Source organism: Pleuronectes platessa, chromosome 16 (genome assembly GCF_947347685.1).
Source record: "Pleuronectes platessa chromosome 16, fPlePla1.1, whole genome shotgun sequence".
Taxonomy (NCBI): domain Eukaryota; kingdom Metazoa; phylum Chordata; class Actinopteri; order Pleuronectiformes; family Pleuronectidae; genus Pleuronectes; species Pleuronectes platessa.
In genome coordinates this window covers 4,265,876-4,291,209 of record NC_070641.1, presented here as the reverse complement: position 1 = coordinate 4,291,209, position 25,334 = coordinate 4,265,876, and the positions used below count along the sequence as shown (strand labels likewise).

Below are 25,334 nucleotides of genomic sequence, written 5' to 3'. Positions count from 1 at the left end.
ACCATCTCATTTACGCTGTCTTCCTGGGCCGGGTAGAACGCATCCTCCAAAGAATGGAGCCCCTCAATTGAGAAGCATCTATGGGGTGAGGGGGGTACTCCCAGGATGACATATAAGTTAGAGCTGCCACTGAGTACAAGGATGTGTATTACAGAGATAAACAAGCTGTCAAGCTGGTAACCAAGGCGACGTCACAACTCTTAATAATGGCAGACATCAGATATAAATAGCAGTAGTTACTTCAGTTGTGGAAGATAGAAGCCACACTGTGAAACCGTGGGGGCACGCACAGGTAGGTGGAGCTCGTGCGCAGCTGGTGTCACTCACCAAACCAGAGAGAGAGAGAGAGAGAGAGAGGCCGTCGGGTGCAGGGGGAGGTTACCACAGGACACTGCTCCTGTGCCGCCGCCGGATCTCAACAACAGGGAGACTCAGTAACTCTGAGCACCTTTGGATATTATCCTGCTTCCTGGACACGCCGCGGAAACTTCAGACTCCTGCTCGGCTACACTGACGAATCCGTGCTGCGTTCCTTGTGGGTTTACGTCTGTTTCATGTGAAGGGTTGAACCGGAGCGGAGCAGCACGTCTCCACCGACCGGACATTGCTACTTTTCGGCGTAAGCTACCTCCATTCACTGCGTGTATGAGACACGGCGCTGGTGCTGGCGGCCACCGGGAAAGAGACTGCGAGTGTGGATACGATGATTAACAAGCGACGTGAATGAATATGTGAAGCTCGTGTAGAAATACACGCGAAAAAACAAAGCGCCAGCGTTGAAGAACAGACCGAAGACGTCGAGGTCGCTGTGTAGGAAGTGGAGCACGATGTAGTGTAACGTGACATTTTTATTCTTTTTTTAAATCTGCCCTGTTAGTAGAAAGTAACGAGGAGTCCAGCAGCTCAACTTAGTGACACTTGTAGCATTTACACAGGACCAAAAACACACGGGGTTTAAGCCTTCCTTTGTGGCAGGGAAGCGCTCGTGTTCTTCCAGGGACAGGAGGTCAGCAGGACGGGTCATCTGCTCCTCTTTGCCCCACCTCCCCCTCCTGCCATCAGGCTGTTATGAAGATGTGAACTCCCTCCCTCCCTTGCCTTATTCTCTTCTCTCTCTCCCCCGCCGCTCGGGAGGCTTTGAATTTTTTTCTCCCCTCCTTCTCCTATTTTGTTGGCTACAAAGGGGATCAAACGCGACCCGGCCTCCCTTCCCTCCCCCGTCTCTCGGTGATGTACGAAAGCGTGGATGTTGTGGGTCTGAGCCCCAGCCCCGGCCGCAGCAGCCCCAGCACCGGCTCCTTCCTGAGCATGGACTACTACCACAGACCCCCGGGGCTCGGGCCGGAGAAGGGACTCCTGTCCGGTGTAGGACTCCAGCGTCCATTCGGGGGGTCTCTTGTGAGGCACTGGAGCGGGTCCTGCCACTGTGAGTGCCATTTTACATTATTTTCACGTGTAAAGAAGACTATAGATCCGATAGAGAAGTATGATGTAGGTGTTGTGAACCACTGCTTGTGCTTTAGTCGTTGTGGTCTTGTGGTAGATGAATGCATGCTCTGCTTCAGACTGGGGTACATGCCAGCCTCCTTTTTATTCTGGTATCAGGTCCTCAAGAGCCCCCGTGACGGTCTGAAATCAGCTCGATCCTAAATGAACACTGTTCTATAGCAACGACAGGTAGTTTCATTCACTTTCCTGCACTTTGATTGCGATTAGCCGATAAGCTTCCCTCCCTTAGGTAGACTACTGTTGGTGTCCACAAAGCTCAAATCAAGTAGATATATTCTTATATTCTGTTGTGGGTATGGTTTCTTTATCTATTAACATTATAATCTGACTTTCCTTCTCAGGGTATTATAATATCAGTAAACCTTTACCTAAATAAAAGTTTTCCAAAATCCTTTATGAATGATGCTAAGTTAGTTGCAACCTACGATGGCTGTTCCTCTGCTGATGCAGTTTGTATTAAGCACATGTTATAATGACTGGGCATCCTGTGACACGTCCGCTGTCCTAGTGCTGATTGCCACAAGCCTTATATCTGACAAAGTTTACCTCTTGTCATGCAATTTGAGATGACCCCCCCCCCCCCCCCCCCCTTTTTTTTATTGTTATGAACACAATAATCTACGCTGTCAGTTTCTGTGACTTGAGGATTTGGTGTTTGTTGTGAATGGAGCACCTCAAATGGCCTCAGTAGGTCAGCAGCAACCGGAGCTTGTTTTCCACATGTAGCCAAACTTGCTTTCACAATGGTTGAAATGAGAAAGAGAGTGTCATAAGCTGCACATTTTAATATATAAAGTGGATTGATTACAGATTAATTATATAGTTGATCAATTAATCAGGACAGTGATAACTATTTTGATTCAATTAATCAGAGAGTCACTTTTTCTAAGCATCACCTCGTTTCAGCTTCTCAAGCTATTGGAGTTTTCTGTTTTTCTTTGTCGTATGTGATAGTAAAATAATGATTAATGATTACCTCTGGATTTTAGCTGTTGGGTGAACTAAACAGGACATTTGAAGAATCACCATTTTACCATCTTTCAAGAACAAATGCTTGATTGATTATTTGAGAAAAGTGTTAGTTGCAACCCTAGAGGGATATTCAACATGGCACAGTGTGTATATATAGTAGGTCATTTTTTGTACAATATTATTTTGGTAATGACTTCAAGGGGATTGTAATGTATTTCTTTCTATCCTAATTACAAAGCTGCCAAAGGTGAGACAGTCAAGGTGAAAATGTGTAGCCATAAGTAGTGATTACAGTGATGCCAGCATTTTAAATTCTGTTGGGCTCTGAGTTCAAGTAATGCTGGACACTGGAACTTGAGCTAGCTTTACTGTGACAGCAACACAGGAGCTGGTCTTATGGAACTCATCATTGTTGATAAAAGTCAGTTTACATGTTGACAATATTTCAAGATCACAATCTAATAAGTGAATGGATCAATGAATTACTGAATTCATCAGGCTGATAAATGAAGTACATTTGTAATGTAATTTTGCTCAATTTCAGATACAAAAATACAGATGAAATCTTCTGTCTATACTGTGTGTTTATCTCCTCCGTTTTTGTGCTTGTTTTCTGAGAGCTTACACATGCGAATGAAATGGATGACACCAAGCTGTACCACCAGAAATTATGGCAGGCAATCCATGTTGAAGTTATTCTTTTCTTACAAAGTACCATAAATTAGCCTTTTATCACAACCCTCAGAACATTAGGATTTTAAAATTCTAATTTTGTTTTATTGACATTAGAAAAACATTACATCATCTCCAAGACTGTCCAGAACCAAGGTTTTGTTTTTAGTTCTTTCTATCACGTTTTTGTTGCCCAGATGAGTTTCCATGTCTTTTTTTCACTTTATTTTTTGACCATCTACTTCTTGTAGTGCTCAACACTGGTTGGTGGTGGCTCCTCCATTGTTCCCTAAACATGGTTAATGTTGTCAACTTGTATCACAGTGATGCAATACATCATTATTTTTTTTGATGACCAAAATTAAGTTAGTGGTGTTGTTACATTATTTTCCAATCACTCGCTTGGTTAGAGGTAGGGCACAACTGGGAGCGATTGTCAATCCATCTCTTTACTCACATGGTCATGCTGTATGTGGTTTATTTCAGGACAGAGACCAGTTGCTCATTAAATTGCAAAGTGTCTACTCTACAACTATCAGACAGGATGATTATTGGTTACCCATTGTTTAACATGCAACATGGGTTAACTCCACCAGGGCATCACATGTTAGAGACAGCCAGCGTGAATGTCAGACGGTAACCTAAGGGTAGCGACATGATGATGTCAATGTACCATGGCCCTTGCACTACAGAGTTTAAGTCATAAAGAGAGATAGTGTAAAGTTGATTCTGATTAGCCTGTGAGGAAAAAAGGAGGAGAGTGAGGCACTGTGTGTTCATGTGCGACTGGAATGAAGAGTGGCAAACGGGTTCAAAGGTCAAAGGCATGCACACACATTCAGTGACTGCTCCAGCAACATGTAAGCACCAGCTACATAGTGGCCCTCTGTGTGTGTGTGTGTGTGTGTGTTTGGGTGTGATCCAGAGCAATGACTCATTGACAATTGGGAAGTGACCTACATCTCTCTCACTCTTTATTTCTCCTATCTGCCTCTTTCTTTCCTGTGTCAGCTGCCCAGTCATCACTTCTCTGCACTGAATGACCTTTCTTTCTGTCTGTTGAAGACGCATATGCGTCACACACATAGCCACACATAGCCACACATAGCCATTCACTGAGACTCACAGTTTGTCTGGGAATGTGAGGAAATACTGACCAAGTTAGACCAGAGTGTGAGTGTGTGAAAAGGGGAGGAGGTGGATGGTTGCATGTCAGTGTTTGTATCTAACACAAGGGTGGGGAACCTTTTTCCTATCAGGGACCATTTTAGTTGTATAACATCCATCCCAACAGCAGATCATAACAAATTACATAATACAAATCACAGTAAACTCTGTACTGCAATGGCTGGAACTGCTTCTGATATCTGATGTCAGATGATAGTGATGATGATACTCACAGCTGGCTTTAGCCAAAACATCTTGCTTAAACAAATACTCCCATATACCAAATGATTGTTCGGGTGGTGTTCGTTATGTCTGTTGTTTCATTGCAGGTAGAGAGGAAAAACTGGAAGTTTCTTGAGCCGTTTTCAGACATGACTGAGTCCGGAGAATTGGCTACAGAGTTTACCCGTAGTCTGTCTTTCACACACGCACAACACTAATAAAAAAACATTGGTGTTGTCAAATTCTTAATCAGCATAAATAATCCTGGTCAGGATCAAATACAACTAACCATTATTTTCATTATTAATTAGACAGTCTTTCCAAATATCAAAAATCAGGAAACGTTGCCCATCATACACTTGGCTGTAATAAAAGTTCCGGTTCTTATGCATGAAGCTACAATAGTAAACTAAAAGTTTACAAAGTGAATGGTCACAACGAATATGGCAAATTATTTTGATAAACCATTTATAAAGTGGTCAGTGCTTTAGTATTGGATTTCCTGTACTTGTTTGTTCATTTAAGTCTTTTTATTAATTAAGTCAGCTAGAAACAGGTTTATCTGTTTAGCTTAGCCATATATCGTCCCCCGATTTGATTTCTATAAATATTTGCATTTATTATTGGTACATAAGTTTAAATGTACTTTGATAAAGGATTGTATCCATATTATCTACCCCTGGGTGCTGGTGAAAGTGGAGCAATGGATGGTAAAAGCTGTTTGAGCTGTACTGTATGTTTGTTAGCCTAGTCATTAGCACTGATGGTAGGTTTGGGGCTCAACAGTGTTTCAATGAAATTCATGTTAAAGAACTTATTTCTACGTCTTCTGAACTTTGCAGCGAGAGGGACTAAGGAAAGTGATTAGAGGCCAGTCTCTAAGCTGTCGTGCTCTCTGTTCCAACCGTTAGCTGGCATAAATCCAGGACTGCCTGGGGAGACCATTTAATGTGTTTTACATTTGGAAAACGGCTTAGTCCAGCCCTGGCTAACATGGAGTATTGTCACAATGGATTTGAACGTAAACTGACCCTGACTTTGGAAGGTTTTAGCCATGCTTTGACCCAGGTAAACCTGGAGACTCAAACAAATGTCTGGTCTTAAACACTGCACATCTCTCTGCCATGTTCACTATTGACCTTTAATCTGTTGCTTGTCTTTTTGCAGTTAGAGGGTATAGCTACAGCCTGTGAATAAGCAATTGCTCGGTAGCTGCAGGTATCATACATTTTGTATAAAGCTATATTCTGAACAGTGTTTCATTAGTTTCAATGTTCACACAACATTGCTATTGCATTTCATTGTGCAGGTCTGCATTGTATGTAGGGCTGCACAATTTAAAGTAAAATGTTGACTACAACTATGAGCCTAATTGAGATCTCTTAAATGTTAGGGTCTTATTGTTAAAACCTATATCATAATCTAGCCAAAAGTCAAATATAACATAAGGCATGTTGATGTATTCATCCCACAGACCACATATACTATGGTGCAACTGACGACATGCCATTGACAGTAAAACATGCATGAAAACCCGCTTTTAAGTTGCACACAGCTGTGGCATATGATAATCTGCCTGACTCATTTAGCTTTTTATTTCCCGCCGACACACACACATATAATCACACGGAAAATGTTGTCACATCTTCCCCATCTTCCTGTGTACACACCATCACAGATCAACACAGTTCTGTCCTTTGTAGCTACAGCTCAGGGGGGGAAAGGAGGGCTTGGTTTAGACTTTGATGTTAATGTTGCAGAAATTTAAAAACTGAGATTGAAGCGGGGCTTGATCGATGGCACAGCTTTCATTGTATGTATACAATGATGCTGACATTCCCCTTCCCCATGTTAAAGTATAGTGAGAGGGTGCAGCTGATGACAGTGGTTTGGTTTTCACCTGAATTATGACATGGGTCATCAGAGCCTCTGGTGTGACTGCCTGAAAGTAATATCCTAAATCCAGATCAGCACAAAACATGTCTCCCTTTCATTCTGGTAACTTGAACAGTTTGCCTCAGCTACAAAATTTATCCTGTGGATGATTACACAATGAGACTAATAACATTGTCATTAGGTTTATTACTGAGCTTGAAACTGCAAAAAAGCACAGATCATATCCTTTATGTAGACAAAGAGCTGTTATGACTATTTACTGTATTCAATTTCAGTCTGAATTAGGAGTGTTATCCTATAAAGGAATACAAAAAATGTGTGTTCATGATACATATCAATATAACTTACGATACAAGAGCAATGAGGAAAAACTATTATTAGGTTTTTCAATACTGCTGTTTTCAGCAGTTTTTTCAGACTTTACTTGCCTTTCATTGACTTATATAATGAACAGCCTACTTTTCAATGCCAATTAAGGTTTTATCTGACGGTAGTGTGATCCAATGGTGGCGCCATTTTAATTGTCGGGATTTCAACAAAGTCATTCAAATACTTAATATCAGCACCATGACTATCTTTATCTTGGCTGTTTGACAATCCATCCAATAGATGTTCACATATTCAAAATAATTACAGGAAACTTTCATGTTTCAAAGTTAAATGAGTATACAGTGCCTTGCATAAGTATTCACCCCCTTTGGACTTTTCTACATTTTGTCATGGTATAACCACAGATTAAAATTTATTTCATCGTGAGTTTATGTAATGGACCAACACAAAATAGTGCATCATTTGGAAGTGGGGGGAAATATTACATGGATTTCACAATTATTTACAAATAAAAATCTGAAAAGTGTTGAGTGCATATGTATTCACCCCCTTTACTGTGAAACCCCTAACAAAGATCTGATGCGACCAATTGCATTCACAAGTCACATTTGCAAGTCACATAATTAGTAAATAGGGTCCACCTGTCTGCAATTTAATCTCAGTATAAATACACCTGTTCTGTGACGGACTCAGAGTTTGTTGGAGATCATTACTGAACAAACAGCATCATGAAGACCAAGGAGCTCACCAAACAGGTCAGGGATAAAGTTGTGGAGAAATATGAAGCAGGGTTAGGTTATAAAAAAATATCCAGAGCTTTGAACATCTCTCTGAGCACCATAAAATCCATCATAAGAAAATGGAAAGAATATGGCACAACCGCAAACCTACCAAGAGGAGGCCGTCCACCCAAACTGAAGAGTCGGACAAGGAGAAAATTAATCAGAGAAGCAACCAGGAGGCCCATGGTTACTCTGGAGGAGTTGCAGAGATCCACAGCTGAGGTGGGAGAATCTGTCCACAGGACAACTATTAGTCGTCTACTCCACAAATCTGGCCTTTATGGAAGAGTGGCAAGAAGAAAGCCATTGTTGAAAGGGATCCATAAAAAATCCCGTTTGGAGTTTGCCAGAAGCCATGTGGGAGACACAGCAAACATGTGGAAGAAGGTGCTCTGGTCAGATGAGACCAAAATTGAACTTTTTGGCCTCAATGCAAAACGCTATGTGTGGCGAAAACCCAACACTGCCCATCACCCTGAGCACACCATCCCAACAGTGAAACATGGTGGTGGTAGCATCATGCTGTGGGGATGCTTCTCTTCAGCAGGTACAGGGAAACTGGTCAGAATAGAGGGAAAGATGGATGGAGCCATATACAGGGAAATCCTTGAAGAAAATCTGATGCAGTCTGCAAAAGACTTGAGACTGGGGCGGAGGTTCATCTTCCAGCAGGACAATGAGCCTAAACATACAGCCAGAGCTACAAAGGAATGGTTTGGATTAAAGAATGTTAATGTCTTAAAATGGCCCAGTCAAAGCCCAGACCTCAATCCAATAGAGAATCTATGGCAAGACTTGAAGATTGCGGTTCACAGACGGTCTCCATCCAATCTGACTGAGCTTCATCTTTTTTGCCAAGAAGAATGGACAAACCTTTCCATCTCTAGATGTGCAAAGCTGGTAGAGACATACCCCAAAAGACTTGCAGCTGCAATTGCAGTGAAAGGGGGTTCTACCAAGTATTTACACAGGGGGGTGAATACTTATGCACCCAACAGATGTCAACTTTTTTGTTGTCATTATTGTTTGTTTCACAATAAAATTTATTTTGCACCTCCAAAGTACTATGCATGTTTTGTTGATCAAACGGGAAAAAGTTTATTTAAGTCTATTTGAATTCCAGTTAGTAACAGTACATAATGGGAAAAAGTCCAAGGGGGGTGAATACTTATGCAAGGCACTGTATGTAAAAATAGTGGGTCACTTCATGATGTTTGCTCATGAGATGAAACTATGTAAACACTGTTCCCCTTATCTGAACCCTCTCCTAACATACGGGGAAAGATGAGTCACAGGCATTCCGCTCTGTTAAAATGCCCCCTCATCTCAAGAGTAAGTAGAATGTCTTGTTCACTAAAGCAGGAGCGAGAGGCAGCGGGGAGAGATTAACAATCACAGAGGACATCACAGTCAAGAGACTGTTGGAAAATATGAGGTGAGAGAGAAGGGTTTAAAAGAGGTCAGACAGGGTTTAGAAGGGTTGGCTGGAGTGTGCGTGAGAAGAGAGCAAAGAAAAACAGAGGAGAGATGAAGCGAGGGAAACATCGATGTATGATGGGGGTGGATATTCTTCTATATGAATATATTGTTATAAATTCAAATTCCCCCGACTGGGAGGTTTTGAAGAAATTAAGGATCGCACGCAAGTAGATCAATGGGGGTGTGTTCTAAAAGTTGACCCCGTTTCAGCTCGTATTTTGTGAGGCAACTAAAGGCCGGCGCATGCTTCTGAGTTTTCAGGGACACGCAAGCTCAAGAGCCATTGCGTTCCCCTTGCGTGCTTGCGTGCCCCTTCTTGCGTGCGTCGCCCAATTTATCTAACTATAGACAAAGCTACGCAAGCCTCACGCAGCCCGCAAGGCTGTGATTGGTCTGCTGACTACATCCTTTCCGGAGTCACATTTCCGGTTTCATGCCCCATAATACCGGCAGAAACCACGGAAGATTTAGAGGAACGAATATGGATCAAATAGAAGAGCGTTTGGCAGAAGAGATCCGAAAGTATGACAACTTGTGTAAGCCGTCACTGACCGGCGGATTTTTCCGCCAGAAAAAGGCTATGAGGAGCTGCAGTGGCGATGTAAATAAACAGTCGACATTGACTGCCACACACAAAGAGGGCGTCTCTAAGGTCGTCTTCGATTAAAAAAAACTTTACTCCGCCTAGTGTTCTGCCGATGAATTGCTTTGCAGTACGCGCAACCCTTGGAGAACCATAAATTAAAAACAAGTCCGTCGACACAGCTGCGTGAAAAGGCGCAGGCGCAGTTGCAGAAGCAGGCGCCGGCCTTTACCCACACATTTTCTTTTGCAACAGTGTGGCAGCCTTTTAACTTTATGGAATGTTTGTGTTCATTCAACTCGATTGATGGTTGATGGTAATTTAATTACCTTTAATATATATTAAAATAAAATGTTATTGTTCTTTTTCCAAAACAGCAGTTGCTCTTGTCAACCACTGGTTAGCACTGTTTTTAGAGCTGTTAGCCGGGGTGGAAATGTCAGCAATTTGGCAATATTTCACATTGGAAAGACCCACAAGTTAAACTGCGATGTGTAATGTATAAAAAATACTTCAGACTCGAGCTATTTAAAGGAGGTAATTGTTGTGTATTCTTAGATTTATGTATTTGTCGTCTTTGTCAGTTATGATGTTAAGTTCTATGACTTTCATTATTTTTTAAATGCACTGGTATTGGATCAGTACTCTGTATCGGCCGCTAAGAATAGTCCAGGCATCTGAATCCTCTCATGATAAAATCTCTATCAGCAGCATCTACAAACAATGGGACATTTCTCCTTTACCTGTAGATATACCTCACTGAAAAATACATTCCAAGTTTATTGCTTTGCACATTTGATTGACAGGGCTTGTTGGTTTTAAATAGGTGGATGCAGCTAAGTGTAGCTTATTTAATGTCAAAATATATTTTAAAAAGTCATGAAGGAAATTTAAACCTATTGTCTGGATTCCAGGAGGACAAGCACATAAGCACACAAACACAATCTGCATGTGACATCTGCTGGATATAAAAATCCACATTATACAGAAGATTGTTTTGACCTTGAATGAAGTCTGTTGGACAGTAGCCAGCTGTCTAGCTCTGGTGGAAGAGCTTCTAAATATTCTCTTTTCAAAATTATGCAGCCACAGAATACAACATTTAATGCTCATAATGTGAAATAAAATCAACAGCTTTTTGTCCTGACAAAATTGAACATTGCATGGATTGTTTGCAGGTCTATAGATAAAGGATGTCTTCCATTGTGCAGATTTTATTTTGTCCTGATACACAGCAATGACTTACTTGTATTGCTAGAGTTAGATTAGACTGGATTTTCTAATATTGTCATTATTTTACCTTCTTTCATATCTCACCATGTCACGTAAATGAATAATACATTGTCCATTCTTGGCCAGAAACATGGCATCAGAAAAAATATGATACATTGTCTTTCTGTAAGTACCTCAATATACTGCTGTGCATTCATTTAGAAAAAACAAAAGGGCAGCAGGACTTAGATAAATTTGCATTAGTTCATATAAAACTGATATTGAAGTTCATAGAAATGTACTAATTGATTGATCACTCTAATGGGTTTGTTGGAGTTTTAGAAACACTTGTATAGTAGAGTTACAGAATGACAGTCTTCTGACAAACTATCTTTGACAAGACTGCAGCGTGCAGAGGCTGTTCAGTATATCGGTGACAGCCAACCAAGAACCATTTAGAAATGAGAAACTGCAGCTGAGTGTTTTCTACACTGCATTGCTAATAGTAATGGTTTTTGATAATGGTTTTTGATAATGGTTATCGTTGATGGGGCTTATGTCATCCTCCTTTGAAATGTGTCACTGTACACATTCAACCAAGAATCAATCAAGATCACAATGTCTTAAAAACACTGGGTGGCTGTGGCTCAGGTGGTAGAGCGGGTCATCCACTAACAAGGTGGTTCGATGTCTGTCTCCTCCGATCTGGATGCCAAAGTGACCTTGGTCAAGATGCTGGACGCCAAGTTGCCCTCCTATAGCAATGTGTCAGCAGTATGTGAATGATGGGTAATCGAAAAGGCGCAGCACATAGTAAATGGTTTTGTACTTATATAGCGCTTTTCTAGTCTTGAAGACTACTCAAAATTCTTTACAGTACAGCTTTACATTCACACACACATTCATACAGTGCATCTATTAGCAGCACTTTCTTGTTGTATGAGGGGAAACCGCTTTACCCCTCAGCCATAGCCGCCCTCGCCGTATGAATTTGAATGTGACTTGTACTGTAAAGTGCTTTGAGTGGTCAATATGACTAGAAAAGTTATTTTTCTACTTGCCATCTGGTTTAGGTTAGTCAATGTAAGGTGAAGACTAGGAACAGGATGGTCCACTCACTGATGCAGAACGGTTCCTCTGCTAATTTGGTTTTGGTAGTTGGTGACTTTGGGAACTTATGTAACAGCCATGCCTATAGCTACCATTGTAAATGCTTTTGTTTTACTGGTTATTCTGCCTGCACCCATGCACCTGAGCCAGCTCTATTCCAGTATTGTACCACTGCCATATGGAGGATACCAAAAGAAGGGGTGTCAATATTTCAAATAAATAAATAGAATAATATTTTTTCTAAATCCTGATAAAACTGAAGTCAAATTGTAAGAGCATTGATTTAGGAGCGAGAATCCACTTAAATGCCACTATGACTGAATGCATATCTGTGTGTTTCCCCTCTGCCTGTCCCTGCAGCTATAGAGACTGAGAGCACGAGTTCAGGGGAGGACCTGCTTGTCCCCAGCCCCCACTCACCTCCACCTCCACCCCGCATCTACAAGCCCTGCTTTGTTTGTCAGGACAAATCTTCAGGATACCACTATGGAGTCAGTGCTTGTGAGGGTTGCAAGGTAGGCAGCTAAACATACAGTACGCTTTGGTTAAACTTACCAGCACAACATGTACCAACTACAGCACCTCTTCTGGTTTAACTGTACACGAATAGATGAAAGCTACAGCTAGAGAACCTAAATAAAGGATGAATACAAGGAGCATGAGACTACAGAGAATTAGCTTAATGTGTCGTGGAAGAGGTCATGCCCTTTGTCTGTAAGCCTCTTAGCTTTATCTAATTCCACACACACACAAACACTTTCAAACATGCATAATCAGTGCATGCAGTTTGTATTTACGAGTTGTGTTTTTTGTGTTTTGCGTATTGTGCTCCAACCAAACAAATCAGTCACTCTTAGCTCAATTAGAGGATTATTATTCTGTGTCCAATGTCTTCTGTTCCCCTGCTGCTGTGTTCCATTCTTTGCCCCCATTTCTTTGTGCAGGGTTTCTTTCGGAGAAGCATCCAGAAGAACATGCTGTACACCTGCCACAGAGACAAAGTCTGTGTCATAAACAAGGTGACAAGGAACCGCTGTCAGTCCTGCAGACTACAGAAATGTCTCGATGTTGGCATGTCCAAGGAGTGTGAGTACACTATATAAACAGTAAACACATCCACTCTCTCAAAGTGAATGTGAGAAAAAAATGGGACATTTATCTACAGATGTATATAATTAATATGTAGGGACCCAATAGTAGAACACTTTACAGTTCAAGCTCTTTCCCAGCAGCTCACTGAAGTGTTTTATGCTTGATATATGTCTCCTCCTAGTGGATGTTTACAGGTAAGACTTTCCCCTCAAAACCTGCCAGCATTAATTTACAAAAAAAAGTGTGTGTTCGGAGAGTCAAACATAATCTCCTTTCCTAACCACTACTCCTTGACCACCTGATACTGTCCATTGAGGTCAAGGAATAGTGGTTAGGAAAGGACGCCAGAAGATGTGAAGAGGAATCCGTAAGTAGTTAGGAAAGGAGAACCATAGTGCAGAAACAATCTCATTTGACTTACACTCAGTGTTTTTATTTATGCACAATAGAAGATCCCCAGTCTGTCTAGTCCTCTGTGATGTGTGCCAAGTAAATGTTCCTTTACAAAACAGAATGACACACCCTGATAAAATTTATAGAATTATTAGGTGGGCTAAAAATAAATGATAAATGTGTATACAAGAGCCGAAACTATTAGCTTCTAGAGATGTAAATAAAGGGCCAAAAGAAGCTAAGGACTTAGTCTGTCTACTAATGAGGAGAAAATTCCATAATGTGGCGGGTGTGATAGCAATTGCTTGGCTACCCTTTGTTAGAAACCCTTTTCATTCCATGTGAGTTTGCAGGCCTGATTATGAAACTGTTCTCTCAATGTGTGTCGTGCTCCCAATGACAAGTGAAACCTTTTTAATGAGGATTTAAAGACTTGACAAAGCAACCCTCTTGTCCTTGACTCGAATTCCTGCCCAAATTGATAAGATACGTCTTCCTACCATTACCTCCCAACATCAGTAGTGCGAAATGACAGAACGAAAAAGAAGAAGGAGGAGAAGAGGCAGGGGGAGGTGGAGATCTACGTTCTGTCAGCAGACACAGAGCAGATGATTGAGCGAGTGCTTCAGGCCCATAAGGAAACCTTTCCCTCCCTCTGTCAGCTGGGAAAATACACCACGGTAATCAAACAGACACAGCAAAGCATTTTATCAACATATGAATTACCTCATTCAATGAACCCAAGTGTATATGAATCGAAAACTCAGAACAACTAACTAATTGATTGTACAGACTAAACTATAAAGACATTTTCTGCCTTCTATCCGTCACCTGACCCTTATCTACAGAGCAACAGCGCAGAGCACCGTGTTTCGCTGGATGTCAGTCTTTGGGACAAGTTCAGTGAACTGTCCACCAAATGCATCATTAAGACAGTGGAGTTTGCCAAGCAGCTGCCAGGCTTCACAACGCTCACCATCGCTGATCAGATCACCCTGCTCAAGGCCGCCTGCCTCGACATACTGGTGAGTTTGATATTGTTTTCAATCAGAGTGTAACAGCTTTAACAAAGACAGAGATCATTACCACACTTGGGAAAATGAACAGTTGTGGCACAGCAGAGTTATGTATAAAAGGTATTTTAGTTATTGCCTTCCCCATGTCATCCCCTTTCTTAGATTCTGAGGATCTGCACCCGCTACACCCCAGACCAGGACACGATGACTTTCTCTGACGGTTTGACTCTGAACCGTACCCAGATGCACAACGCTGGGTTCGGACCTCTCACAGACTTTGTATTCTCATTCGCTGCCCAGCTGCTGCCGCTGGAGATGGACGATGCAGAGACAGGATTGCTCAGCGCCATATGCCTGCTCTGTGGAGGTACTGCCTTTCACTCCTCAGGAATATGAAATATAATAATTAATAAAAGAAGATCATGGGAAAATGCTAAGCTGCTTGATGATATTTCTGAGTGTGTGTGCTTGTTTGTTTTATGATTTGTTTTTGGGTTGTGCATGCAGATCGTCAGGATCTGGAGGAACCAGAAAGGGTGGACGTTCTTCAGGAGCCTTTGTTAGAAGCCTTGAAGGTTTGAAATCTGATTCTTATCATTATACAACCATGTTACTTTCGATATATAAAATGTTTGCTTACATCGTAAATGTGCTTTTCTGTATAATATGTACATACACAGACAAGTTGTGATTATAGTAGCTAACTGAAGTCTTTGGTTGTTATAATAAACATATCTTCCGTCCACAAAAGGATAGAAACTAAGAATTAATCGCTAGCTTTTTTTGGGGGACTTCTTTCTCGAGTATATTGATCCGCATCCAAAGTATTTCTGACAGCAGGACGATGTATGCAGGGATTCAAAGTACACTGCACTGTGTGTGGTTATGATGATAATGGAACATATCACCCAGTGTGAAACAATGTGGTTCACTGATGTGTTTTTAATAGTTTGTAGACAATGAATTTTATTATGTATCAGCCTTTGATTCATCCACAATAATTATTATTATTATTATTGGTCTTTATCGTGGGATTTATTATCAATGAAAATTAAGATGATCTACAGTTTTATCTGTTAAGAAATGGCAACGGTTATTCACGTTGTTTATCATAAGTAGCAGAATTATAAAATGCTACTCACATATATAATATATAAATCCATTTTCATGTAATATCTATTCTATACTAAGTATATTTAGCAGTGATGTCACAACTGTAAGAGGAGTCTTAGTAAATAAATTAAACAAGAGTAAAAAAAAAGGATTCTGATTTAAAACTCAAATACAGCAAAATAATTCAAAACAGGAATCATCATCTGTTATTGATGACATTTGAGGAAACATTCTGAGGCCACACTAAAAGCTAAAGTGTCATGTAAATAATTTCCTCAACGTCTTTATGTGTGTGCAGATCTATGTGAGGAGGAGGAGGCCCGATAAACCCTCTATGTTCCCCAAAATACTGATGAAGATAACTGACCTCCGGAGCATCAGTGTGAAGGGTGAGACGCACACAGATGCTGATGCATGTGACAGATATTGTCAAATTCTATAACAGGACTTTTAGGTTGTCATGTTGGGGTTGTCCTTCGGGATGTTTACCCTCATCAAATGCTGCTAGAGACTTTAATCTTTAATCTTGAAGACTTAAATCTTGACGTTTTCCTGCACGTGGCATCTATTGCACTTCTGTCCGTCCTGGGAGAGGGATCCCTCACATGTGGCTCTCTCTGAGGTTTCTACGTTTTTTTACCCTGTAAAAAGGGTTTTTAGTAGTTTTTCCTTACTCTTGCTGAGGGTTAAGGACAGAGGATGTCACACCCTGTTAAAGCCCTATGAGACGAATTGTAATTTGTGAATATGGGCTATACAAATAAAATTTGATTGATTGATTGACATTAAAGTCAGTTCTATATTTGCTACATTGTGTTTTATTGAGTAGCCTTTCTGTTTTATGATTTACAATTTGTAGTGTTTTTTGCCAACCCTGCACTCACCCCATGATCATGAACATTTCCTCTGAATGTTTTCGCACTGTATTAAACCCATAGGATGCATGCGAAACGATAAGAAGAATTAATCTTTTTGTTCAATAAGATTTACATATTTGATAATGAAAGAAATTGCAGAATAATAATTACGTTTTCAGTCAGTGAAGGAAAGCTTCTTCATAAGGACTTGCTGTGATAACCTGATGTCATTTTCTCTTTAAGGGGCGGAGCGAGTGATTACTCTGAAAATGGAGATCCCTGGCTCCATGCCTCCTCTCATCAAGGAGATGCTGGAGAACTCTGAGGGTCTGGAGGGGCACGGAGTCGGGGGAGAGAAAGGTGGAGGAAAGGGTAGAGCAGAAGGCCATCAGGAGGATGAAACAGACATCAGGAGCTGCCATCCAAGTCCGTCACCCAAATCAGTCGCCTCTCCCAGCCCAAGCCCTGCACCCTGCTCCCCATAGTTCCCCTCACCCTCCGACTGAAGTTCTGCACTCAGCACCTCTGCTCCACACTGCAGTGGGGGGGCAGTGCACATGGCACACACACAGGGAATGAACGCAGAAACGTATTGCACCTGATAACAGATAATATGGGGGAGAGAACAGTATGGACTTCTGAACCTTTAAACTTCAATGGGAGAGAAGCAAAGTGAAGGACAGCAGGAGAACAGTGTTGTGAGGACTGATTTGATGTCCAGACATCCACTTCATACATACAGTGCAAAAAATGTGATGTATTTTTTTTTTTAAATCATTTTATAATACCTGAAATGTTAAGTATTTTTCAGACTGTGTGAGCCTTAATGAAGGATTGTGTATATACTGTATGAACAGACTTATGATATATCTTACACACACACACACACACACACACACACACAAACGCTTGTCCATAACCGAGGCATGGTGGCAGTTTTCTCAACCTTGTGGTTTTATCTTAAAAGCATCATCTGGAGCAGGCAGGTGTTGCCGGTGGTTAATACCAGCATTGGAGTGTATTGCTCAGGCACATCATTTGGGCTAATGATGTTACAGGCAGTCAGATTCAGCAGCAACAATTCAAATGAACAAAAACAAATCCTCACAAAATGATCTCAACAACTTCCGTTCTTTAGAGTCTCTTAAACCGCTTCTCAGGGAAGGTTTGTATCTGCTGTGAGCAAAATCTTCTTTAAGCAGTCGCATGTGACTTGTACCTCATGTCAGTGCAGGCTACGTCCACACTGATACATTTGAGTTCAAACACCACTTTTAGAAACGTTTCAATTTTGAAAACTGGAGTTACATTTTTGTAGAGACTTTAGCAAGCAATGACAGTCACCCTCATTGGCTTCCTGTTTGGGTTTTATTGGTTACGATTCAGCTACCAGCATATAACACAGCGTGGATAACCAATTGCAAGCGATTCTAACCCTCATAATAAATTATCCACTTTGTTGTTGGTCCAAGCAGAGACATCTCTCATTAAACCTTTTGCAATTTTTGTTCCTGATTCTTGGTATTTTCAGAGTTGATGGTCTGCTTCCTGTTTACACAGGAATGAACATACCAGGGCCCTGTACTATGAAACAGGTTTTGCGATTATCGGGGTAACTTCAGCTTCTATTCAGAGTTTTCAGTCCTACAAATCTAGTTCACTTCTTATCGAGGTAAATCACCGAGGTAACTTATGCTGAATGGCTTCAGAGCAGGTTATGTTCAAGATGAGAGATCAACCTTTATAAAAGCTCCTCCCACTGACCAATCAATTCCTTTCAAACATGACATTGGCGTTCCTAGAGGATCCCGTGGAGCTTGATGCGCGGATTGTTTGAGGGTCTGTGAACAAGGAATGGGTCTTAAGGGACCGGCAAAGATATCGATTTTTATCAGAGGCAATAATGAGCCTTTTATCAGCCTCTGGTGCTGAACCTAACCAACCTGACTCGTAGGAGCAGTGTGCTCAGTAACGCAGACTGTCTGCATTGATCTACGTTTCTTTGCTTCTTACCTGTTCACTGTGGATGATGCAGAGAAGATCAGCAATACACTGTATGCACTTTCACACATTAATAGCAATATCTTTTCTTTAATCTAATTTCTTTTGTTCTATTTGGTGTTCAGCTTATTATGATTTTTCACTTGTTTACAAACCACTCTATGCATTTGTATACTGATATCAATATACAGTCGTGCGACTGCTTAGCCTTACTGCATTTGTCAGGTTAGGTTGAGTTGGATATCTGAGAGATATCCTGAGTATGTTGAACTCGCTTTGTAGTACAGGCCCCAGGTCAGTGATTTTGATAAATACTTTAAAGATATGTTAGTATGGGCGGCGATTGTTTCTGATACGAAGCTAAAATATTCGTTTGGATAGAGATGGTTTTAGTTTAGCTTCAAAATGTAACAGTGTATTGGAGTTTGAAAAAAATGACATTAGATATCAAGAGGAGATCATGAAGAACAGTGGCAGTGTGTGTAATGTGGTTAAAGCAAGGGTTGGTAATCCTGGAAAAGCTAGCAAGAGTAGGCTTCACTTTGAAAAATGCAAATAATGTAGTCCAGCCCCTTTTGTTAAAGCCACTTGAATGACACCTGCTAGAAGCTGACTTTTCTGTGACTCGCTCGCTAACTTTCACCTATTTCTATTTCTCCATGGATGAAGACACGTGAATGATCACAAAGGGTTTTAGTTCATTTCATTCGGACCAAATTAATGATTGTTATTTTTTTTTTATTCCTACGAGAGCCACAAACTTTTTTAATGGCTGTCAGTATGTGAAGAGGATTTTCAGGGTAGTGAAGTGTTTCAGAAACAAATTATCAACCCTACCTTTCACTTCAGAGATGCAGTAGTTTTAAGATTGTTTTATTGTGTCCCCCACTTTCCCAGAGTCTGAAAGAAAAAAATCCCTCAAGACATACCTTTTTATATATTTGTCTGAAGTTATTTCAAATAGCTGCTTTTCTCAGTTGTGGGTGTATATCGGATCAAATAACAAAATCGGTAAACCTAGGCTAGTAAACCAAATTGGAGTGGAGTCAGACTTAGAAAACCTAAGCTCTACACAATAGGCACTAAAACCAGGACCCCTGAGTGAAACACAAGCTGTGTAATTCTGTAGCATCATCAGCGTAAGGATTTACCTGAGCAATCTGCTGGTCCACCCAGTATTTAATTACAGTTGTTTCCTTGTAACCTCTGCCAATGTCTGGTCTCTGTCTGTCTTTTGAGTAATTTTACTCTTACATGTGTTTATTATTAGTGGATCTCCTCATATATGTAGAATCATTATGTATAATAATATATTGTATATAAAAAAGCTGTGAAAGTAGTTGTTGAACTGAGATGGAAAGTTATTTTCCTAAATGTACATTTGTGTATTCGGTTTTTCCACACTTAAGCAATGAAGACGTCTTCCTCCATCACTGTCACCTCCATTTTGTTGTCGAAATTGTACTTCTTTCTTTCTCCTAACAGGCACATCAGGCACAAATAATATTAAACGTTGACTGAATTACCTTTCAGAAATCTAAAGAAAAAATTGCATAATTTCTGTAGCTTCAGGCAAATGTTTCTCTATGTTCTTGTACTTTCACATCATTCAGTGTACTTCAAGGTTTGTTTCGGGTTGTTTTCAGATCAAGCTTCGGTAATCGAAATTACTTCAGCAATATGAAGCATAAGAAATGTTTAAATTTGAATTAATACAATGTTTGCCTCTTGTTGGACCCCATTAGCCAAAGCAAACCATGACACTTGTCACATTATTATTACCCTTCTGGTAATAAACACCACTGTTATAGGGTTACGGCTGCTGCACACAAGAGGAGTTTCATCTCTTGACCGATTTTAAAAACATGAGACTACAGACATTATTTTACCGATGTTCAATCTTTGGCCGGAACATAAGACCATACACTTGCCGTTTTTAGAAAACAATTACATAGTGGCTATTCCAGAAACTTCAAATCTTACAGCAACTGTTAAATGTCTAAAGATGCTTTTGTTTTCCTATAGGCGTGATCCAATATAAATACATAAATTGGATATGCACAGATAATTCACTAAGGAGAAAAACAGTTTCACAATGATATTCTACCACCCTGTTATACTCCATCAAAACTGTCTCCAAACTAAAACTATTTACCAGAATCATATCTAAATATAAATATCATGTGCACATTGATTGGTGGAAATACCCCTAAACAGATCTGTAATAAACATCGAGGATAGATGTCCATGAGTTTGTTTAGAAATCATGTGCCCTCTCGATATAACTTCTCAAGATACAGACATGCCAAAAACAAAAGGTGTAACACATACTATGACCCTCATTGCATTTTTATTTGAAGTTGAATTTTATTTGTCACCGACAGCAACAATACACAGTACGACATGCAGTGAAATATATATTTTTTTAACTATTTACAGAGGGTTAAGTGCAAAGTTTTTTTTCTAACAGTAGGCAAACAACTTTTAGGTGCATTACTACCATCTTCTGAACTGGAGTGTGACTTCAGAAGAAAAACCAACATGGAGGACGACTGACGTCATGTGTCTGTCTTGCAGTGACAAGAAAAAAAACTGGATGTAGTCATGGCTGAGGAGGCTGTTTTCAGCGCAGATACGTCCAGTTGATGACTCTTACCAGTCGGCTCGCTGTCATTGGGTTTCTGTCGGAGCCGTTTATGAATTGAAATGAGCGAACGTTTGATATTTTTGATTGAAGATCAGGGAGGCTCCGTCTCATTCGGTGGCCTTAAGATTATTTTATAAACCCCTCACATTTCGGGATTATTTCGATAGACAATCGGCACTGACCGACCTCCAGTTGGGAACGCCCCAGAGATTGTTGGAAGGGGCAAAACCGACTTTCCCTTAGTGTGCAGCAGCCTTTAGCCGACACAGTGCCACTGTCAACTCTCACTCCAACCCCAGCATTGTCCTCCTCAATTTATTACATTACTTTACATTACATTTCATTTAGCTGACGCTTTTATCCAAAGCGACTTACAATGAGTGCATTTAACCCCGAGGGGACAGACCCAGGACGACAAGAATCAAGAAAGTACAATTTCTTCAAAATAAAGCAAAACTACAAAGTGCTATACTACGCTATACGCCATTTAAGTGCTACTAAAGTGTTAGTTTAAAAAAGTTGTAAGTATTTTTTTTTTTTTTTTAGTCGGAAGAGGTGTGTTTTTAGTTTTCGGCGGAAGATGTGTAAACTTTCAGATGTCCGGATGTCGATGGGGAGTTCATTCCACCATTTAGGAGGGGTGTAACGTTTGACCATGTCCTGGATGTAGACTGGACTTGATCCGTTCACAGCATGGTACGCAAGTACTAGTGTTTTGAACCGGATGCGGGCAGACACTAGTAGCCAGTGAAGGGAGCGGAGGAGCGGTGTAGTGTGAGTGAATTTAGGTTGGTTAAAAAACAGTCGAGCTGCTGCATTCTGGATGAGCTGCAAAGGTCGGATGGAAGTAGCAGATAGACCTGCCAGGAGGGAGTTACAGTAGTCTAGGTGTGAGATCAATTTATGGTGAGGTAAAACTCACTCAAAGCAGTCTAAAAATACCGGGAGTTAAATAAAGGGGATTTACTTCTTATGTCCTGCACTATGTCTGCTCTTGGTGTTTGCTGTGAAATGTGCTGTCTATTATGATATTGACTTTATCTTACACAAGTCATAATGTTAGAAAAAACATGGGAGAGTCTTATCTCTACACGTATCACTGTAATCTTCACTGATTAAATTTGAAATATTTGAAATAATGAAGGGTAAATGGCTTTTAAACGAGGAAGTCAAATAGAGGATCTGATAAAATATTCTTTCCTTTGTGGTTGTTCTCAGAATGTATATCTACAGACCACACTGGACAGTGCTAGTGCAAGGTTTTTCTTAAGCTTAAGCGAAGGGACACAATTGGAATTTAGTTGTATTTTTAATTCTTACAACGAGCCATTTGTTTTAGCTGGAGATTGAAAGTGTGAACCTGAAGTCCTCCATCAGCATTTAGGTCTTCCACGACTTCTGGATTAACAACCTTGTTGATAAGATGTTGCAACAGCACAGACATAATTTCCTCTTTAAAGCTGATATAGTTACTAACATTAGAAAAGAACAGCATTACTCGAGCATTCATTGTTGTGTCTCTGGCTACCTGTTTATTAATGCCGCACCTTTGTGGACCCTGTCAAGATTTCACTTACTCTCCACAAACACTGCCGCTACAGTTCATGGCCTCATTTTCACTGAACTGAGAAGTTAGCAAGTGACAAAGTACTAGATCATGAGTATGCCCCCCACGTTACATTATACAGTACATGATCACAGCTTTGTCAGAAATATAACTTGTGTAATGTGGTTGTTGCTCAACTCAAGGTGAGGTAACACATTACACTAATACATGCACATGTCATACTTAGATGAGCTGAGAGCTTTCCGTTTCAGGGAAAGAAGTTTTGAGGAATGGCCTTGCTTCACATTTCTTTATCAACATCCAAAACTTGAGACCATGTTAAAGTAAACTAAAGACCTGGCTGCTGATACTCACTTTATTACAGTTATAATAACTCCTTATCGGGCTGTTGATAATAGTAGCACTATAAATTCACTCTGTATTAATTGCATGGCTATGTTGCTGTGTATACTTGTGCATTTTGTTACATGCTTAAATTATGTAGTGTTGACAATATAAAACCTCTTGACAAAGTCAGTTTATTAATAATTTCAACTATATATTATCTTGCTCGTTTCTGTATAGTCTATTTGTTCATCCCATAACTGCTAATGCTATTTTAAGTTACTGCACCTTCTGTTCTCACATGCAAGGGCCAGACATGCATTTGATGGTGACGTGTTATCTCAGCTACAAAGCTACCTACAGTTTAAATTATTTTCGATGCTTGCTGGGCTTGCTGAACTTCCCCAAAATCATTAAAAAGCAGAACAGAGCTAACTTTTCATGAAGTCTGATGGCATCCAGTAAGGTTTCCCATTGTTATCTGTAAATCCTCAAACTAATTTAAGAATGATGTGCTTGGCTTTGGACGTAACGCTCAGATCTGTTGTAGGTTTCCAGCTTGCAAGCCCATAACTATAAGAGCAGGAATACTCTCTAAATACTCCATTCATTTTAGTCTGGAAAGGTTAAAGAAAGACACTATACCCTCCTTACCCCCTCAGATGCAGAGAATCTCTCAGTTCACAGCCTTATGTACAATACTTAAATATGTTTAATAAATGTGTTGTCTTGGTAACTTCCAGTCAAACACATGTACCCCTGTAGGAATGCATCTTCTTTGTACAAGATGGTTCAGATTTTTACAATATTTATTACTCATTATTAAATTCACATATGTAATCCAAATGTAAACCTTAGGTGTGACGTGCAAAATCTTTTTTGGACTGAAAATGGAAACCAGAAATATGAAAGTTGGACAATGAGTGTGTTATGTGTTAAATGTCTATAGATGTTTTTGTTTTCCTAAAGGCGTGATCCAATATAAATTAGGGCTGTGAAATGATTAAAATTTTGAATCAAATTAATCACAGGTTTCTATGGATTAATCATGATTAATCACATTACCGATTTTCTCGGAATATTTTTGTGAAAACAAGATTTATGACATTTAACTTTACTTTTGTGCTGCAACTCAGCAGTTCTTCAGCAGTTATCATTGCTTTTCCATATGGAACATTAATATAATCTTCATCCTAAACAATATTCGGGCTCCTTAGCCATTGTGTGGTTGAATAAAACTTTTTTTTTTTAAATCAAACAGAAATTATTTGAGCTTCTTAGCCATAGGATGGTTGACATTTTTTATATTTTTTGTCACACAACCATTAACCACACTATGATACAATCTAATGCCTCTAAAGGCCCTCTTAGCTACTCGTTCTTTAGCCAGTTGGTGAGGCAAACTAACTTGTTCAAATTCTCTGACAGTAAAGCTGACCGCTTCTTTTGCACAATGTGTCCTGCGAGTGAGTCTGGTTTGGCCCATTCCACTTGAACGCCCCTCGCCGACCAACACATGCTTCGCGGTGGTTAGGCGGGTATTGCTACGTCGAAACGATAACTTCTCGCAGAGTGTGCATATCACCTTGCATATTTGATAATTTATATCATATCAAATATGTCATCTATATCGTTTAAAATCATTTTTCAGTGTGTTTCCTGTCGCGATACGCTCGCGTCAAGCGGAAAAAATAGACTCGACGCCGAAACGATCGCTTCACGGCGCTAGGCAGCCGCGGCACAATGCTACGCTTCAGCCTCCGGTGTGTTCAGCGCTGCGGTTTAACATGGGAGTGGATGGGAGCCAGAGGATTGGCGCTGCGCTTACGCCTCGCTTCGGCGTCGTTTCCGCGTCCGGTGTGAACCCGGCGTTAGAGCGGCAACTAGTGCAGAGGCGGCGGAATTGGAAGGTCCTTCTGCGCATGCGTTAAATGCGTTTAAAAAAAAAAACGAATTAATCCTGTAATTTAATCACGCGCAAGCAACACCGCGAAGGTCACAGTAAGAGGCTTTATTGTCTGGGCAGAGACTAGTTTAAATACTTAGCGTGTCATGTTTATTTGAGTGTGTTTGTTTGTAGATCGCTGATCTGGTTTTAAGCCGTGTAACACGAGGGAACGATGCGTCACTTCCGGTTCCTTGTTTACATTGTCGAATGTTTTAAAGTGCCTCGCGCCGTGACAGAGAGCCTCCGGCAGCACTGTTATCGTCCGACTAAGTTTGCAGAGACTTAACCTGTTAAAAGATCGGTGCACAACTCTAATTTGTGTACTGAGTGGTGAAGTCACTGTAGCTGGTCTCAGACGATGTTTTTTTATGTCTCTTTCTCTCTCTCTCTTTTCTCCTAAACCTGTTTTTACACACGTCCCGACCTACACTTACATATTTCA

The 25,334-nt window shown here is 40.5% G+C and overlaps 1 protein-coding gene across 2 annotated transcripts; it reads left to right on the top strand.

Annotated features, from left to right (window-relative positions):
* The first annotated feature begins 329 nt into the window (after positions 1 to 329).
* Positions 330 to 19,942, top strand: rarab (retinoic acid receptor, alpha b). Of its 2 annotated transcripts, none has more exons than XM_053442771.1 (9): positions 330 to 1,426; positions 12,295 to 12,449; positions 12,879 to 13,020; positions 13,942 to 14,099; positions 14,268 to 14,444; positions 14,598 to 14,802; positions 14,943 to 15,010; positions 15,847 to 15,937; positions 16,649 to 19,942. In XM_053442771.1, the coding sequence occupies exons 1-9, from the start codon at positions 1,231 to 1,233 to the stop codon at positions 16,888 to 16,890; spliced, it is 1,434 nt and encodes a 477-aa protein (XP_053298746.1). In that variant the 5' UTR covers positions 330 to 1,230; the 3' UTR covers positions 16,891 to 19,942. The 2 variants fall into 2 exon arrangements, with proteins under 2 accessions (XP_053298746.1, XP_053298745.1); XM_053442770.1 differs by having other exon boundaries at positions 332 to 1,426; positions 13,939 to 14,099.
* Positions 19,943 to 25,334: the final 5,392 nt, after the last annotated feature.

Excerpts from the sequence above, each read along its gene's own strand:
- rarab (XM_053442770.1), top strand. The coding sequence starts at position 1,231 with ATGTACGAAAGCGTGGATGTTGTGGGTCTGAGCCCCAGCCCCGGCCGC. Across the intron at positions 14,445-14,597 it reads CCGCCTGCCTCGACATACTG|ATTCTGAGGATCTGCACCCG; the intron begins GTGAGTTTGATA and ends CCCCTTTCTTAG. Across the intron at positions 15,011-15,846 it reads CTTTGTTAGAAGCCTTGAAG|ATCTATGTGAGGAGGAGGAG; the intron begins GTTTGAAATCTG and ends ATGTGTGTGCAG.